At 47.2% G+C, this 18,908-nt stretch overlaps 1 protein-coding gene across 1 annotated transcript in view; it reads left to right on the top strand.

The window, feature by feature from the left end:
- Window positions 1–18,908, top strand: part of Ptprn2 (protein tyrosine phosphatase receptor type N2) — a 732,192-nt gene that overhangs the window by 624,318 nt on the left and 88,966 nt on the right. The window contains exon 14 of the mRNA XM_028773201.1: window positions 16,339–16,533. Within this exon, the coding sequence (XP_028629034.1) occupies window positions 16,339–16,533 (195 nt within the window). The remainder of the gene's footprint in view (window positions 1–16,338; window positions 16,534–18,908) is intronic.

Below are 18,908 nucleotides of genomic sequence, written 5' to 3'. Positions count from 1 at the left end.
CCCCCCCCTCCTGAAAACCAAATCTTCTTGTCAGGTTCTTACTTTTGATCTTGTTCTAAGGTATCATCTATACAGCCATGTCAGGTTAATACAGTTAAGCTTGATTTGTTCATGCTTTTAAATCTTGGACAACGAAAATAAATGTTCAAAGGTCACTGTGAACGTCAACAGAGCCCTCCTCATTGCTCCAATGTGTCGTTTTCCTCTAAATTTATAAAACACGCTTGAATTATTTATGCCTGTCCTCCATGATCTCACACCCCCTCAACTGTCTTTTTTCCCAAAATTGCCTCCATGTGCTATGTATGTGCGCGTGTACATGATTACATGCCTGTATGAACACGTAGGTCTGTGTACGTGTGCCACTCATTGAAAGGCACAAACTCGTGATGTCAGTGCTAGGGTACTTCTTGCCTCTTACTCGCGCAGGTGTCCTAGTTCTATGGGAGGCGATCGGGTAAAAAACTGTGCCAAAAATAAGTTGTTAGATGATTAGAAGGCATTCTCCCCTTTTCTCTCTCAGTCCCTTTGAATTCTGCATCTCTCTCTTTTTTTTTTTTTTGGCTTTGATCATCTCTGAGCAGTGAGTTTAGTATTCTGGGGCCCACTCTCCCTCCCTGACGCAGGGGCAGAGACTGCTACAGAATATTCAGCAACTTGTCTTTTGATGGTGTATTTCACAATACCCTGCAGATTACCTTACTTACTTGGAGGCCTTTTGGAACCAAACCTAGAGGAAAGGGTGCATCAGGCTATGGGCCTTCTCAAAAATGGGCTTCCTAAATGTGCATCTTGGTTGCTGTGGCTTCTATTAGCCAATGATTATTAATATAATGACAGAGCCCTGTGATTGCAGCACTTTGAAGCTGCTCCGTGCACTTGTGCTGAGGGGCCTGCTCACCTCTGCTAAGGGAAGCCGAGTCCTGGAGAAGAGGACAGGTTATACATCGGTTCATTCTCCTATGAATTAGTAGACCCTTCTTTGTCGAGGTGACTTCAATCTTTCATAATCGGTGTAATCACTAGTCATGTAATAGGGAACAGATTGGACGCCTTCTAATTAAGTCCAAAACACTGAATTCTTCCCGGACACACTTGACCCAAGCACAGATTTCAGGAAAGCCTTTTCCATTGGACTTTTCTATGTGTTTTGGATAACTGCCCCAGCTTTATGAGTAAGTAAATTTTTGAGGTTGAAACAATATTTTTGTGCAAATATCCCAGAAGCAAAATCTCTTTCATTTCAAAATTAGACAGACACCCTAACATGTAATGCCATTAGGGATGTTTCTGCTTACTGAACAGTCAGCGACGAGAACTGGAGTGTTTCTATTTTATCTTTGCAAATATTACAGAGTATAGGCAGAATTATTAGCACCTTCCCCTATGCAAGAGCAGTCAGCCCTTCCAAAGGGGTCTCTTCCTGCTTTTCCTGGGCTTATGATGTCCTGAATCATTACTGGGCCTTGCTATAAATTAAGCAGATGCTAAATGACTCTTTAATTGGTAACAAATTGCATGTGTCTTAAGGTTGGAATGTGACCGACCATGCAAGGAAACATGCCAAAGGGAAAGTTGCCCATTACTACTCAATGTCTGATACCTTGTCTGAAGCAGGCGCCCATTCTCTGTGTAAGCATGTGGCTATTCTCTGTGAGAAGCATGTGTCCATTTCCTGTATGCTGAGCTGCAGTGATCGGAGTGCTTCGGCAAGCTCAAACCTGAGCGTTTGTCCAGGGGGGAAGCTATTTGGAGTTCATTCTTCTCATAAGCCATAAACTTCCAAGCATACAGTTCTCAAATCGGTGACTGCATGCCTTTTCTACAGAGGTGCCTGGGCAAGAAATGCTTCCTCGGGCACAGTTCCTGAAGTGAGACCGACCCTCGGAGAACACCAAAACCTGGAGGATGGCCAGAGAAATATGTAGACAAAGTACAGCATGCTACCTGTCCTAGACCACAGGACACTCCTCTGAGGTAGATGGTCTTTAAAATAGGAAGCCACTTAGTGAGACATGTAGAAGGAAGGGGTATTGGAGCTAATAGTTCATGAGGATCCTGAGGCCTGAGTTGATGGTTTCCTTTTGTTAATACGGTACTGTTTGATTTTACTTTGTGTGGCTTATTAGCAGACCTGGATATTTCTTAAATAACAGTTTCTAGGAAGCTTTATGTGAGGGACAGAGAGGAATAAAGCCTTACTATACCGGAGGTGGCTTTTCTGGGCTACTTTCTGCTCTCTGGATAGTACAGGGCAAGTGAGTGGCATCTCTGGGAAATATGAGTCCTCTCGGAAGCATGGGTAAGCTTCTAGCTTACCTTATTAATTTTACTGCTAGAATCAAGAGAACACCACCTCTAGCAAAAGTAGAAGATGCTCAGGTGACCACTGCCCACCTAGGAAGGCCCTTCTGGGGTTCCTTCCCCACATTCTTCAATTCTGTTCCCTCAGTCAGCTCTGTCAGGGTGAACCACAAGAATCATTTGAGGAGCTGAGGTTCTCACCTCCCTATTTGATAGGAGAGCAAAATTGGCACCAGATACCCATGACTTGCCCTGCATCCCCAGTGATACTTACTCATGGACCTTGTTAGGGCAGTGGCTTCTAGGCTAGGCATACACTCTGACCACAACACTCACCTGGCACCCATGTCCATGGTAGCCTCCTATCACCAAAGTACTCCCATGGTAGAAGGACCTACAGAAGATAGAAAATAGGGACATTCCCTTACCTCTTGGTTTATGACTATTTGGAGATGAGATGTTAGGTAAAGCAAACATCAAGGTGGAGCATGGTGTGATACTAAGATAATAGCAGTTTTCTGGCAGGCAAATCTACTGTGGCCAGCTTGCCAGTGGAGGGTATCATGGAAGGACAGAAACCAGTCATGCAGGAGTATAGATAAGGCATTCTGTGGTACCTGAGATACCTGGGATCAGGAAGAGTGGGTAGGCAGGAATCATGGATCCACTTCAGGCTGGTGCAGTAGAGAAGACTTCTGATTCTAGCCACCATGTGCTGGTAAGATGCTTGCTAGCTATAGAAAGGGTAGTTTGATCTGTGAGCTCTGATGGATGGGCAGCCTCTCGTTTTCAGCAACCAGAGGCAAAGAACAATTTTCTGTGTCTCCTTAATGCCGAAATGAACTCTTTCCTCTGTCTTGTTTAACCCTTTCTACATTGCTCATCTTGTAAATTTCTTTCTTTCACATTACTTGAACTAATAGCCAAAGGTGATTTGGGGCTTTGTAAAGTATGTTCTGATGAGTGATGTACCTACAAGTTGTGTGGGGTCTTGACAGATATCTCTACCTTGTCACATGTTTCCCCATAGATGGGGTTCATTTGGCCTTGGGTCTTGATTCAGAGAGTGTCTCAGAAGTACAATCTACAAAGAAAATGCATACTAGGAGACAGGGAAGACCCAACATGCAGACCCTCCACAAAAAAAGGGGGACCTTTGATGGGATGTAGCTGGAGAGGCTTAAATGTGTGTTTTGAGTCCTAAGTCTAGGGCCTTCAGATAGTGCTGAGTGCTGGTCAGCCTTAAGGATCTATAGACAATCCTTCAATGCCTGGCAAGGTCACACCAAGATGAAAGTGTCTAGGTAGAAAATATAAGTGAAGAGAGTCCTACACCAACAATTTGCTGGGTAGAAGCTGAGTAGACAGAAACAGTAGACAGGATAGGCTTGGCTGGGGCTTAAAAAGGAAACGGGGAGATGACACAGGTCAAGGAGGACCCTAGGAGGCAGGAGCAGAGAATGTGGGTAAGCTGTGTGCATCCTAACACAGACAGACCCATGTAGCACAGCTGGACTCCCTCCAGGGCAGAGGAACCTCCCAGTCAAGGCAGGAGACTCCTTGGTCCGTAATCATCTAAGCTGGCAACTCCCTAGGGTAAAGCACCTCGGTGTGAAGTACCTGTAGTCTGGGTTTCTAAGGTGACCACACCAGCTGCAGAGCAGACTGTGGGCAAAGGCAGGGGACAAAGTGCTCCACTGTGTGATCATGTCACCCATGGGTAATACTGCTTTTCAGGAAGCTCTCAACAGATCTACACTGGTAGGGTTAGGGACATGGCGAGGCCCAGGGACACAAAGGAGACTTCCATACAGAGAAAGAGAGCTTTGAGGAAGGTAGTCACACAGTCAGACCAGGAAGCACTGGGTGATGAAAATAGCTTGCAAATGTCAGCCCAGCAAAGTGTAAACCCAGGACTGAGACCTGGGGAAGCAGGATAACTGGGGGCCTGTGAGGAAATGTACAGAGGTGTTTCAAGGGCTCTTGAGCAGCTGACAGGACTGGAACCCTTTACTCCTCTGTTCCTCTCTCCAATGCTGGCTGGTAGCTTCACTGGGTGTGGGTTCTATCCTAAGCCCTTGGACACATGGGGTTGCCCCTGAGAAGTGCCTCAAAAGACCCAGGCAACCTTAAGACCTGAGAGTTGCAAAGTTTGGAATGAAACCACAAAACTTATATCTCCTAACAACAGAATATCCTGAACTAGCCGAGACTTGCTAGACTTGGTTTCTTATGAAGGTGGCACCAGCGCGTTTGTGAAAGACTCCAGTGTTGTGTGTTCCCTGGGAAAGATAATTGACTCTGAAGATACCAAAGGAGCTCAGGGTGGCCATGCCAGGTGTCTGAGGACTCGAAGCAAATAAGAGCCTGGGATTGTCCCTGGAGAAATGAGGAGACGTCAGGAAAGGAGTCTCCTCAGAGCTCAAGGCAGAAGTTTGAGAAAGGCAGAGGGTTGGGTGCACGGTGCTCTCTACCGGGAGAATCCTGTGGATCTTTCTCAGTGTAGGTCTGGGAGTGACTTTGCCTGTTCACAGTGAGAGCCCTGTAGCAGTGTTCTTCATTCTGTCCCCCAATCTCTGTCTCTCTACCTCTCTGTGTCTGTGTGTCTGTGTGTCTGTCTGTCTGTCTACCTCCCTCTCTCCCGCCCCCCCCCCCTCCCTCCCTCCCTCCCTCCCTCCCTCCCTCCCTCCCTCCAGACCTTCCTCCCTCTGGTCTTCCCTACCTTCCTTCTTTTCTTCCTTCATTTCAGATAATCCCGCTTTTACTCTGATGCCCCAAGTGTTCAGTTTCTGCTTAGGAAAATTACCGGCAATCAAGAAGAGAGTATGGTGGGCCATTTATACAAACACAAAAGAGCCAGCCATCTTTAAAGATTTTCATTTGAGGCAATGTTACACAGCCCAGGCTTACCTTGAACTCTGCCTCCTCCTGTCTCTACCTCCCAAATGTGTTTGTTGGTTTTCTTGTATGCACCAGGATGAATGATTTGTAGTCCTAGAAATTGAAACCAGGGCTTTGTGTATGTTTAGTGCCTCTGTTTGCTCTTAGTTTATTGCTGTGGTAAAACAGTATAACTGAAAGTAGCTTAGAGGGGGAAAAAAGGTTTATTTAGCTTACACTTCAACATCACAGTTTATTATGAAGGGAAGCCAGGGCAGAAACTCAAGCAAGAACCTGGAGGCAGCGGCTAAAGCAGAAGCCATAGAAGGACAGTGGCTACTGGCTTGTTCATTTTCTTGCTAGGCTGGCTTTCTTTTCAACCCAGGACCCAGGGATAGCACCACACACAGTAGGCTGGGGCCTCCCACAGCAATCAGAAATCAACGAAATGACCGACAGACTTTTTTCCACAGGCCAACTCGATGAAGGAATTTTCTCAACCGAGGTTTTCTCTTCCTGAAAAACTATAGTCTGTGTCTCAAGTTGACAATAATAAATAAATAAATAAATAAATAAATAAATAAATACCAGGACTCTATACAAGCAAGCACTCTACCAAAAGAACTACATTCTGAGCCCACAAGATTTTCTTTAGCATATGAAGTATTACAACCGGCAGAATCAAGTGTCTGGATGTAAGGTCGTATGTATCCAAACATACAGTTACTTAATTATTGTAATTCAATTAGTAAGTAAAGGTGACTGTCTGAAAATCCACGAAACCATGGTGTTTGAAGAACACAATGTGACTTGTGACACATCATAGCAGATCAATTAGAAAAGTTTATACATAGCCTGTGTGTAGGGCGACTATCATACCAACTATTCGGGAATGGAAATCTGCTGAGAATAGGCGGGGGCCTGTTATTTTTGTTTGTTTGTTTTGTTTTTTTTTTTAAATATAGTTAAAGATTGCTGTCATTTTCCTTCTCCCCTCACCTCAAAGACAGTGAAGCAGAATAACATTACATAAAGAAACACCAACAGGACACTCTTGTATAGGCCCTGAAATATACTGAAGCCAGAACTCAGATATCCAGGAGCAAAGCCATATAGTCTCCATGGGAAATCACTAGGCAACCATACCCAGTGCCCTGCACAGAGACAGAAAAGTTTTAAGTGGGAGAAAATAAAGAGTTCTGTAATTAAATCAAGAGAATTAATTGAGATGGAACTCATTCTTACTTTGCAGATTTCCACGTTATGCCAACCCCACCCAAACCCCCGTGGCGTGGCTTTCTTCCCTACCAGAATCAATGGAGAATAAAAAAGCTAAGCCTTAAGTGACTCCCTCCCCAAGTGAAACCAGTCATGCTTCTGGAGCTGCTGCTTTGGCCCTGAGATGGAGCTGCACCTTGGCTTCCTATTTCCTCACCCTGCCTTCATGGTCCCAGTTCATGCCTCAGGCTGACTCAGTGCAGCTGAGCTGTGCCTTAGTGGGGAAGACTAAGTGCTCTTGTCAGCAGTGTCCTAGACTGGTAACCCCCTTCTGGCTCATTCCCTCACTCTGGACAAGTTGAACCCCTGCCCACTCACAAGTTTCTCTCTGACAGAGGAGCAGACTTTGTCCCTCAGGTGCAGAGGGACCCTCAATAGTGTTATGGACATGAAAGCCCAGGCAGGGACTTGCACATAACCACCTGACAACTCCCCACACCCAAACCCCTATACCCCAGGCACTCTGGCACTCCTGTGCTCACTGAGATCTGCATTGGAGGAGAGGGTAAAGAGGAAAGAGGGGGAAGGGGCTGATGAGTCCTGGAGCAGCTGCTTCAGCACACACACACACACCCTCCATGGCCCTGCCCTTTGGCTTAATTAAGCAACGGCAGAATGGAAGTCTGAATACCTTTTGTGTCCTAGGCCCCTCTTCTCCCAGCCTCAAACCACTCCTGTCCTCTTCTGCTCTGAGCCTTTGTTCTGACCCCCGCCCTGGGGAGGCCCTGCTTCTCCTCAGTGCTCACCATTCCCATCTGTCAGTCCAGTGTGCTCAGACCCCATCCTGGCCCAGGGGACTAACCTCATCTGAGCGCCAGGCTGAGTCCTGAGGCTTTCACCCCATTCACACCCTCCCCATTTATAGCTGTACACAGGGGCAGTTGCCACTTTTCCTATCTGACCTGCCCTGCCTCCGACACAGGGCTGAGGCCCACCCCAAGGGCCACATCTGCACAGTCTGCAGCACCTGGCAGGGGGCCTGTGGGTGATCAATGAAGAGCAGTCAATACACTGAACTAAGATATTGATGTATAAAAAGCCGCTGTGCAGAGAGGCCATTTCCAACCCTTGAAAACCACCGTGCGTGATTCCCGGAGACTGGAGGAGTGTGTGAGAAGTAAGCTACAGATGTTGCTGGTGAAGATGTCAGTGGTGATTGCCCGTTGCCTTTTACTAAATAAAATGCTAGGAAGGTCCCAGACTCTCCACGGCAGGCCCATGCTGCCCCCAAAGACAAATGATTGATTTCCCGCTGACTCGGCTATTTCAAACTGTCTGAATTTGAAACTAAGCCATGAATGTCCAAGGCTGGTTTCCTTTGCTGAGATCCTGGGGGCCTTGATGGGCTGGGAATTCACCACTGCCCCTCCCCGCAGGAGCACTTAAAGTTCCAGTGTGGGGAGTCCTCAGATGTTGGAGGCAGTTTTATTTTCCATCCTCTAAGCTGCAGCTGGGAGTTGCTTCTGTGGGCCTCACCCTCCTATAACACCCAGAAGAGTCTGGGTGTGACATATTCAGTGTTCCCTGCTCTGTATCTGAAGTTCAGGTGAAGCATTGCAACTTCATATAGAAACCCATCTCAGCCGTGGTGGATCATGTAAGAGCAAGCATGCTCTTGTTAAATTGTTACCTCATGTTTTTATTCTTACAATGCTCCCCTGATTTCAATGGCCTGTTCCTCAGAAACAGCAGAGATGAAATCTTGAGAGAGAAGGACTGTTTCTGTGACAGCCAAGCTGCAGTTGAGCTCTGGGGCATGTTAGTAACTTTTGGCAGCGGAATGATTTAGTTTCAGGTCCTCACCTCCAGGCACTGCAAGTCAGAAAAGATGCCTGCGTCTTCGGTACTTTAAAGTGGGACAGGAGATCGCATTCCCAGCTCTCTAGGGCCACTGAGAACCAAGTGATCTCTCACATATCACTCAGGAAGCTTGGGCTGCTGCTGTCAGGATTCGAATTCCGTTCTAAGTGGTGGCTGTTTCAAGGACTCACACCACTCTGTGATGTGGTGTGTCCAGGACTCTTAGAGTATGCTACCTACCTGGGTGCTACAAGCAAGTATCTTTTGAAGACCCTGTTGTGGGTCCTCCACCCTGGGAACAGAAGACAGACAGTGGTTGTAGTAAATCTTCAACCCCAATAAGCCTGTGCAAAAAGCTGTGTAACTCACAGTATTTACAAGCTGCTCACCTAGATTGGGCGTATCTACCACTACACTAATCTATTCCCCAGCTGTAAGATCCCTTGCTACTTGAGGCTTCTCCAGGCCATGTGGTTCTGCTCCATCTTCCTTCCAACTTCCTCAGTCTTCCTCCACCTCATTCTTCTCTTTCCCCACTCTCTAAAACCTCCAGCCCCACCTTTCCCTTCCACTGCTCAATCACAGGCTCTAGTCTTTATTTGACCAGTTAGAATAGGGAGAAGCTTCACATGAAATCACCTGAGGATATGATCCACTCCTCCTTGGGGCAGCTCCTCTAAAGGAAGAAGAATAATACAGCACCAGGGCAACCCACCACAAAGCAGGAATGACACTACCCTTGTTTTGAGAGGCAGGATGGACTGAACCATCATTGACATGATTGTACTGTGGCTGGCTGAGATGCATGCTCCGAGGAGCCTGCTGTGCCTGCAGTAGCAATGTTGTCTGTTACTAGCGTCAGATGCTGCTGAGACAGTTCCAGATTGGGAGGAGTGGCGAAAGCTATCTTTCTCTTATGTCGGTTGAAATGTGTCTGTCTTTAAGTTTTATTTTGAGAAAACATCTTGCAAAACGGGGAACATTACTCAGTACTGCTCGACAAACATTGAAGTCCCGGCGGCACTCTTTTGTTCAGTCACAGTGCCGTGAAGCACAGCACCTCAGATCAGACCCAGCTGTGAGCACACTGCCATAGAGCTCAGGTCTTAAGGCACAGGGAATCCCAGGAGGCGGTGAGTGGCAGACAGCAGTCCAGAGCCTGGCAGCAAGGCTGTCTTCCTGATGTGTGGATAGTCAGCATGCACCCATGTGGAAGTGTAAAAGCGCATGCGTATATTGGGGCGCATGCGTATATTGAGGCACATGCGTATATTGAGGCACATGAGTATATTGGGTACCTTGAGGCTAAGAATCAGAAAAAAGCTCATTGGAGGTGCTGGAACCATATCACCCGAAGGTGCTGGCCACGTGGCTCAGTAGCGCCTGTTACATTGAGCGCTCGGGTGTGTCGAGGGCCTGCTGTTGCTTTGACCTTGGCGGCGGTGGAGGCTTGCTCCACCCACGGTTCTCATCAGGGAGACTCTTAGGAATGTTCACATGAAGCAGCCAACCTCATTTAGTACTGAAAATCCTCCTCCTCTGTAACAGTTAGTTCAGGATGGCATAAAAGCCACTGAAATAAAGCTAAGCTATGAATGAGGTGACATAATTACATAAGAAACACACTCTGGGTGTTCTTTCTCATCCCGAAAGACACCTCCAGACCTGTCCGTGCCTGTTTTGTAAATGTTGCATTGATCGTAGAACGTTATGAATTTTAAACATGCCTTCGACTGGTTATTCTTATTATGAAGGTAGTATGTGTTCAAATGGGTAAGCGCTAATAAGCAAAATAAAGAATAAAGTAACCTATACCACCTACAACTGGCCAGTGCCTCCTTGCCTGCTTCCAGCCTGGCTTCTCCTTCCTTAGGCAGGACACCCTGAAGTCACATTCTATGGGGTTGGAGGAGGACAGGGCTCTCCTCCACCATTTGCTCTGGCAGGTGCCTAAAGACACAGTGTGTCCACTGCCCTTGTCCTTGCTGAGGAGACCAGCGGCTCCCCAGGGCTACTGGGTTCAGGGTGGCCTCCTGGGGTTGTGTCCAACCTGCAGAGTAATTGGCCTTTCTCTCGCCCAGCACATCGTAATGAACCATTTTTCCTCTGTGCCTTTGTGTGTTTCTTCCTTACTTTTGTCCTGTTACTACTAATTATGCTCCACCAATAACCCTAAAAATCCCAGGCGGCCTTTGTGTGCACACTCCGTCAGGCACAGCTTTGTGCTGATTGTTCCTCGAAAGGTGCGGGAACGCTCCCCAGCCTTTGTAGTCCTGGTCTTTTGCTGGAATTTGAGAGTGACAGGTCCTTTCTCTGGGAGTGATTCCCACTCTGTAATTTTCCCCGTCAGACTCGAGGCTGAGAAATGAGGCATTTGCTTATTGTGTGTATGGATGAATTTCTGCCCCCAGAATCCTATTCAACTTATTTTGCAAATTGTGCCATAAAGAAGTATAAAATACTTGGAGGACCCTGCAGAAGCCTCCCAGGGGCCTGAGCTCAACACAGAGCACAAGCAAACAGATGTACAGCTAGAGACAATGATGGCTTCACAAGGCAGGTGTGCATCTCTGTAAGCTTACTCTGTGTCCTTATGTCCCAAGGACCTGTTCTGGGTGGCATCGGCTTCCCAGGCCAGAACTGATACAGGCTGTGGTGACTCTGCACATGCTGTTCTAGAGAGACAGCCTCAAGAACTCAGAACCTGTTCTTAGGCCACACAGGGCACTGGTGACAGTTCTTGGGGCCCAGTGCCCTGGGCTTGCACACTGGTCTCTCCAGTGGGCTCTGGGTATGATGGAAACAGTGCTATACTCCAAAGATACGTGTTTCACATTCGTTTAAGGAAAGAGACTGGCCTCAGGCTGCAGACCCTATGTGTCTTACCTTTCTCGGCAAGTCATATGCCATGTGGATATGCTAAAATACTGTGGTTCACACACTGCTGTGGTTAAGTCATACCGAATTAAAAGCTAGGAGGTATAGCAACAATATCAGGGATGGAACCACAGCTCCACACTATCACCTGCAGCAGATTAAGGAGTCTTCCCTTAATCTTTTAGGAACCTTGACTCATGTAAAACCAGATGCTTGGCTTTCCTGCAGAAAATAATTTCAGGGTGAGCAGAATGAAGCAGAAATAGAGCTTATTAAATGACTTCTTTTTAAAAAAAAAATCTAAGGTTTTTGATTTTTTTTTAATGTGTATGAATGTTTGCCTGCAATTCCGTGTGTTGACCACCTGTAAGCCTGGTGCCCTCAGAGATCAGAAGGGGGTGTCAGATCCTTTAGAATAGGAGTTACACTAGTTACCTGCAGTGCCCACAGGATAGCTTCGAAGGCTGTGACTTCAAATCCCTACTATGTAAATGTTTGTGATCACTCAGCCTTTCATCCTTACCTGCAGGTGAGGAAGCCCTGCTGTCGTGGGTCACTGTGTGTGTGTGCTCACCCTCTCAGGGGTGGACAGTACTCTTCGAATGAAGGACACGGCAGCACACAGAGGCTGAGTGTGTTACAGTTTTCCAGTTCTGGAAGGGAACTCAGGGGTATACACACCTAAACTAGGCCAGACTTAGTTCTGCACGGAGCAGGCTTGGACCATTTTTTACAGATCAATAGACTTGGCAAAGTTGGTACCCAATAAGCTTGAAAACCTTGAGTTTGGATCCTGGCGACTGTACAAAGCCAGGTGTGGTGATGCATGGATGGATTGCCAGAACTAAGGGGGCAGGGACCAGAGGATCCTGGGGCTCAATAGTGGTCTAGTTAGCTTTGCCAAATCAGCCAGCTCTAATTTTGGTGAGCAGCCCTATTTCAAAAAGATAGAGTTGTTCCTGATGATTTTTAACTCTAGCAGCAGTTGGGAGACAGAACCAGGTGAAGCCCTGTATGCCAGCCAAGGCTACCTAGTAAGCCCTTATCTTAAAAAAAAAGGAGAGAGGAAGACACTGATACTGACCTCTGACATATGCACATGCATGCATACACACACACATACATGCACACGCACATGCACACACATATGCACACTCATGCGTGCATACACACATGCATATGCGCACACACATACACACATGCACTCACATACAAACATGTCACATGGGAACACATATGCCCAAGTAGCAGGCTGCATTGTTTTCATTGAGATGAAAAGTACAAACTTTTTCCTCAGAAAAACTCTTAAGTGTTAAAGTACAATACAAAGAAAAGGCAAGCTATAACCTTTGTGCTATTAGTTTATAAACTAAGGTCAACCTGAAGGACAATACATTCAGCATCTCCCTTCTTCCTTCTGCTGGTATCAAGACAGCAAAGAATCGCTGTCCACTGTGGTCTACAGGAGGCAATGCAGGACGTAGTTTTATACGGGCTTCTGAGGAACACCAGTTGACAGAGATACCCAGAGCCCCTCTATCAGCTGACCAGTAGATTCTTTCACACCTTCACACCTTCACACCTTCACACGCACACACATCATAGCACAGCAGACAGGTGAGGAGAGAGTAGGCAGTGGAAAGGGGAACATCTCAAACAAAGCTATGCTACTCCATTGAGAAGCATTGGAATTTGGGCTTGCTGTTTCATAGTCCCAGGACCCACACAGGGTGTCTTTAGCCCAGGCTTCATCCTGGATGTGTTTGTTACATCATTGATATGGTTTTCTATCTCCATGTGCCCAATCTGATGTTTCATAGACTGTCTGCTACAGGTTTCCAGGTCTCAGACTGGAAAGACTGGGAGGATGAGGCAGGTGGGAAGTCCACTGTGGCCCAGGTACAGCAGATGCAGGTTACCTTGTCCTGATCTAGGCTATAGTGCCAGGTGTAGGCAGTGTGTAACCAAGAGAATGATTCTGTTTTGACACATGCTGCAAAGATATCAAAGGTGCATTGAGGACCATGAAGTCACTGTTTGAGCCAGGGCAAGCCGTTTATGCACAGTGACCTTCCCTAGCTGGGCAGAAGTATTTTTCCAAGGTCAGTCATCCCCTGGAGGCATTTCTTCTCTGACCCTGATGAGCAAGAAAAGCCATATGGTAAATACCATATGGGTGTTCCATAGAGGAAGAGGATCTTGAAGACTTACTCCTAAGAGTATATGAGCCATGAAGAGATAGGTAGATCAGAACAGCTTAAGTGAAGATTCAAAACCGTGTCTTAGAGCAAGCAGTGCTACCATCAGGGAGAGACAGAGAACCGAGCTCCTTCCCCTTGGATGCTGTCATTCTGTTCCAGCTCAGCATGGAAATTCTTGTTCAGAACTCAGCCCAAGGCTGCCCTGGTGTCTCCTCCACAGGAGCTGTTCAATAGTGGCCCCCTCCTAGTGGCCCATGACTGTGCTGCTTGTGAAGGCTCAGTGTGTGCTCTTAGCAGTATTTTTTTTAAGTCTGTGCCCAGCTCTGACTGTTCTGTGAGCTCAGGGAGGTCAGATCTGAGATCTTCTTCCAAGTAACGAGCAAGCAATGGCCGTGAGCACCTCACTGTGCCAGATGCATCCTCAGTATTCTGTAGTTTTTGTTTTGGGTCCAGATCATACTATGTAAGGCCTGAGCCTTCTGCCTCAGCCTCCGCAGTGCTAGGATTACAGGTGTGCTTCCACACCTGGAGGGTTATTTAACCCTCCACAACTGTAAAGTCGGTTCCGCTGTCACATTTTACAAGAGAGGAAACTGAGGCACAGTGGTTAGGCAACATGTTCAAGCTCATGCAGACAGTGCTGAAGCCACGGTTCCAAAGTAAAGGAATTTGAGTTCATGGGTAAATCGGATGTGTATCCTTCAAGCCAACTGGGGGAGACAGAGTCCTCTGCTCCATTCCCCATCTTTCTCTACCCATTTATGCTGTATCTCAGGTATCCTTGTGTCTGCATCCTCGGGGCACTCTGTGGAAAGGCTAACCCTCTCTGGCTCTCCCACGGGCTTGTGAAATCAATAGGAACTAGAAAAGCCCTGCATGACACCTCCACAGCTGCCTTCCTGCACACCAGTGGAGGCCAGTAGGGGCTTGGATCCCCTGGACACAGCCCCTGTGTATCTCCTGATTTAACTCCAAGACTTCAGACAGCATCATCCTCAACCCACCACCTACTCCCCAACTACACCCTTTCATTCAGACAGTCAGACTTCATCCCTTCCTGGAAGTACACTGTTTTCACTTCTGATCCCCCTGCTTCCACCTCCCCAGTGCTGATATTCCAGGTGTACATTGTCATAGCAGGTTTATGTGATACCAAAGACAGAACACAAGGGTTTCATGCATGCCAGGCCAGCACTCTACCCACTGGACTACATGACCAGCCTTAGAGAATTATTTTTTAACATTCATTTCAGCCATGGTTGGTGAGCTCTGCTGGTTGATGTCAGGCCTGTTATCTCTGTGGAACCCACCATACTAAGCATTTTACACACATGAGCTTTTAAACTTTCATGGCAACTATCACTTCCCATTTTGAAGGGAAGAAACCAGGGTTGGAGGTTTCAAATGGCTTGCCCAAGTTCATGTAGAGCATGTGTGTCCCAGCCATGATTCCATTCAGGACTAGGCTCCCTTGGGAGATGCTTACTCTTCAGGCCACCCTCTTTGGTTCATAGCACAGACAGGTAGATTGTCACTATGGCTTCCTCTCTCTCTTCCCTAGGCTCATCCTGGGGGCACACTGAATCTTAGGCTGAGGACAGGAGGTACTGCATAGCCTCTCTTCCCGGTGACCTTTGCCAGAATCCATAGCATCCTTTCAGTGAATAAAAAGGGTGCAAGGTGTACATGTGCTTAGGTTAGTAACCTGCAGCACCAGCCTGAGAAGAGCCTCTTCTGGGGAACATGGGGCTTAGCTGTTGGTTTGCCCTGCCTTGTTTTTGAGATTGTCAGAGAGTGAGCTGACAATTAAATGATGTTTTTTTTAAAAAAAATAGAGGAACAGAGAAAAAGGAATGGCTGGGCCGCACTGGTCCTGTGGCCCATTGTGTCAGAGCCCTTCCCACTCACACAGGTCTTGTTTTCTGGGGTTTGTCTAACTCTCTTGTCACACCCAGGGTAACCATAATGACCCTCAGTATCTCAATTGCCTTCAAGACTCAAGACTTATATGGGCCACCAGCCCCAAGTGCCATAGCATGGGGGTTAAACTGTGTTTTGGACAAGTGGGGTAGGGGGAGAAGCCAGGGCATTATTGTCTACTGTAGAGAGGTGGTGAGATGGGGGTGGGGCATTCTCTGCATTGATAGTGGCCTCTGTGGAGATGTCTGATGCCAGGGATAACAGCAGCCCAGCGTGAATAATACAAAGACATTTCTCGTGTCCTCTGACCTTCTGCCGCTGCCTTCGGTTCACACTGGCAGAGAGGGCACAATTCTTTTTTTCTGCTGTTCTGTCAGGCTCAGCTGTACTCTCCAATTCCCTTCATTTTGGTGACTTAAGTCACAGTTCCATTTCCTCACACGCAGAGGGAAGGGCTCATCGTGTCTTAACTCTTGGAAGCTTCCGGAATAAGTTCTTGTCCATCAGAAGGTAGGAGTTAGAGGCCAACGGTCAAGGCCAGCACCAACGTGTCATGCTGCCAAGACCTTAGGATCCTCACATTTGTTTAGAGTGGGGCTGTTGGGGGACAGAAGAGAATGCCATATTGAGCCTCACAGTAGACTCCTGGTCTCCCACATGGCCTGTATTCTAATGAGAAAGGAGAGATTCTAACTCGATCTAACTGCTGAATTGCTCTTGACCAGAATAAGGCAAGAAGACTGCTTTAGAAATCTGTCTGGTGACGGAATTGTGTCTGCTCATGGGTACACACGTGTATGTGTGTACGTAGGTGTGAAATAACACGTTTCTTCTTAGAGCCGACTCGCTTCAGTGGCTTGTAGATCTCACAGGGGTGTAAGGACAGTGTCTCAAACACACTGATGGACATGCTGAATCCTTATGGTCCATCTGGTGGCCAAGAGCAAGAATACTTTCTAGCGTAGACTTGACTGCGACTGAATAGTCAGGTAGAGAAGATGGGCTTACAGTTCTGTAGGACCAAGTAGGTTTTCTTGTAGCTACTGATCCCTCAACTGTGCCTCTGATTGTCTTGCAGGAGCTATGCCGCCAGCGTATGGCTGTTCGGCCTCAGGATCGCTCAGAGGGACCACATACATCCCGTATCAACAGTGTCTCATCCCAGTTCAGCGATGGGCCAATGCCTAGTCCTTCGGCTCGGAGCAGCACTTCATCCTGGTCTGAGGAGCCTGTCCAGTCTAACATGGACATCTCTACTGGCCACATGATCCTGGTAAGGCTTGCATCCTCTAAAGTACTCTGGCTTCTATGAAATAATGACAGGCAGAGGCAGGGTGTGCTTTCACTGTAACGGTTGTGGGTTGTGTTCTACTGGTGTCCCTTTGTCAGCTGCTCCCTAACCTTGGGAGTTTCTAGTGTCCCTTTGTGAGTCCTAGATATAAATAAAAGGTGTGTTCACCACTGAACTCTTTCTGTCCTACTTGGAGAACACATGTGTATATGCATGCATGCTCCCTTGGGACTTGAGATGAAGTGTGTGCCTTTTAGTGATGGCTAAAAGTCAGTGCGTGCCAGTCTGTTGCCTTTTGACTAATAGTGGATGTTGCCTCCTTCACTTTGTTCCCAGCTCAACAAATGCTGTCTTTTTTTTTTTTTTATCAACAAATGTCATTCATGGGTATTGTGAAGCTGAAGATGAAGGGCAGGAGGAGGTATGAGCTGTCTTCAGTCAGTCACCAGAGCTATCCAAAGCCTGTTTGCTGACACATATAGCTTCATGGCAGGGCCATGACTTTTCCTGGTGACCAAGGATGGAGAGTCTGTGCTGCCTTGCAGTACATTATTACTGTCCAGTTTCTCTAACAGAAATATCTATGACTCAGAACTTGTTCAGGCTGTCCCATGGCCTTCCTAGCAGTGGACATCTTCATGACATGAGACAGAAACAAACAACACGTGCCCGTGTTATTTTTTCAAGTGGGAATGGGGGCTCTTCCAACCTGAGGCAGAGTCCGGTTCCTTGCTTTGGAAGCACATGCTGTGATCATGGCTCAGGGTAATACAGTTAATCCTCCTGCCTCAAGACAGCCCTGTAAATTGTCGTTACACTCTCACCTTGGACTGCTTTCCTTAGCTGATTTATCTGGTCACAGTATGGTCTAGTGGTCACAGGAAGCTGGAAAACTAGCAAGTCTCCTGGCAGATACAACAGGCCAGGCAGAAGCCATGTTGACCAAGAAGATTCTGTAAGTTTCCAAGTCAGTGCTTCAGGGATCTTGTTAACCAAGACCCAGTTGGACATACAGAGGTGGGCAGCATTCTATATCCCATATGACACATGGCCTCTCATGTACTATCTGTGACTTGTCCTTGTTCTGCATGGTTCTGTCTCTTCTTAAAATAGAGGAATCCCACAATGCTGTTCTGGGATAAAAGCAATAAGACAGGGCTTCTCTCAGACCCTGGAAGATAGCTTATCATTTACCCTGCAGATGTGCCATGTTCCTAGTGTATTCTTGACCCGTATGCTAATTGTACATATACATGAATTTCAGTGTCCTCGGTCTCTTACTGTAGCAGATGTCTTCCTTACGGACAGGGATCACTGAACTTAGATCTGACTTCTCAAGGACTTGGACATTCATCCCTTTTAGAAACACCATTGAGAAGTGCAGATCCACAGTGAGAGATGGTGCTGGGGTGAAGGAGTCAAGTCAGTAATGGTTTACTTCAGCGCTTGTGGTGTGACTTGGGGTTACAATTTAGTAATACCTTGTGTGTCTGTGACGTATAAAATACATTTTTTAAAAAAAGAGAAAATGTGTTTGGACGTGAGTGGCAATTCTGATCGCAGCGGGGGCTGGGGTGGGCCTCAACCTACAACTAGCCAAGACCAAACTGACCTAAAGCAAGGCAGCCTAAATAGAGATCACCAGTGCCACCGGAACCAGTCACAGGCATCTTCCTGAACGTAGCAATGGCTTTGTCCACCTTTCACACTGGATCTAGGAATTCATTCAGATTTTTGAAGGTCCCATTTACCCATTTTGACATTCCCTTTGCCCAGACTGTAAGCCCCAGGGGAGTAAGGTATTTCTAGAAATTACTGCTTCCACAGCAGGAGATGTGACCCAATGCCTTCTCCCAGGATGCAGACCAGGAGGCAGGACTATCCTGTTACTGAAGCCATGAAGGCCTGGGTTATGCCTTAAATCTCTGTTTTCTCCACACCTAGTAGTCCTGCCTCCCTTTTTAGACGGGTGTTGTGTTACAGAGGGTCCTGCCTCAGAGTTTCTCTGTTAAAGGACCTGAGAGGTCCAGAATGCTGGGCACTTTTCCCAGATCCCAGCCACTTAGTACACAGGCTGTGAAACTCTTCTCAGGCTTCAGAAGAATGGGTCTGAGCCAGAGTTGAGGCCAAAGAAGCATGTGTCCAGCGACCCAGGGTCAAGTCCTATGCTGGTCCTCTCTGCACAGGCTGTGGGAGCCACACACTTCAGCCCTTTGCAATTGACCTTGGCTCATTAAAGCTACAGGGAAGGTAATTGCAGTTATCAGTCACCCTGACCCTCAGTGGGGAAGTGCTTGCTAATTGGCCAGCTGGCAAGACAAATGAGCTGAAACACACGGCAGGGATGAGTGAGGGGG

The sequence above is a fragment of the Grammomys surdaster genome, unplaced genomic scaffold (assembly GCF_004785775.1).
Source record: "Grammomys surdaster isolate TR1022 unplaced genomic scaffold, NIH_TR_1.0 223, whole genome shotgun sequence".
In the NCBI taxonomy this organism is placed as follows: Eukaryota; Metazoa; Chordata; class Mammalia; order Rodentia; family Muridae; genus Grammomys; species Grammomys surdaster.
The sequence above is the reverse complement of the archived record's forward strand: the minus strand, read 5'-3'. Positions and strand labels throughout refer to the sequence as shown.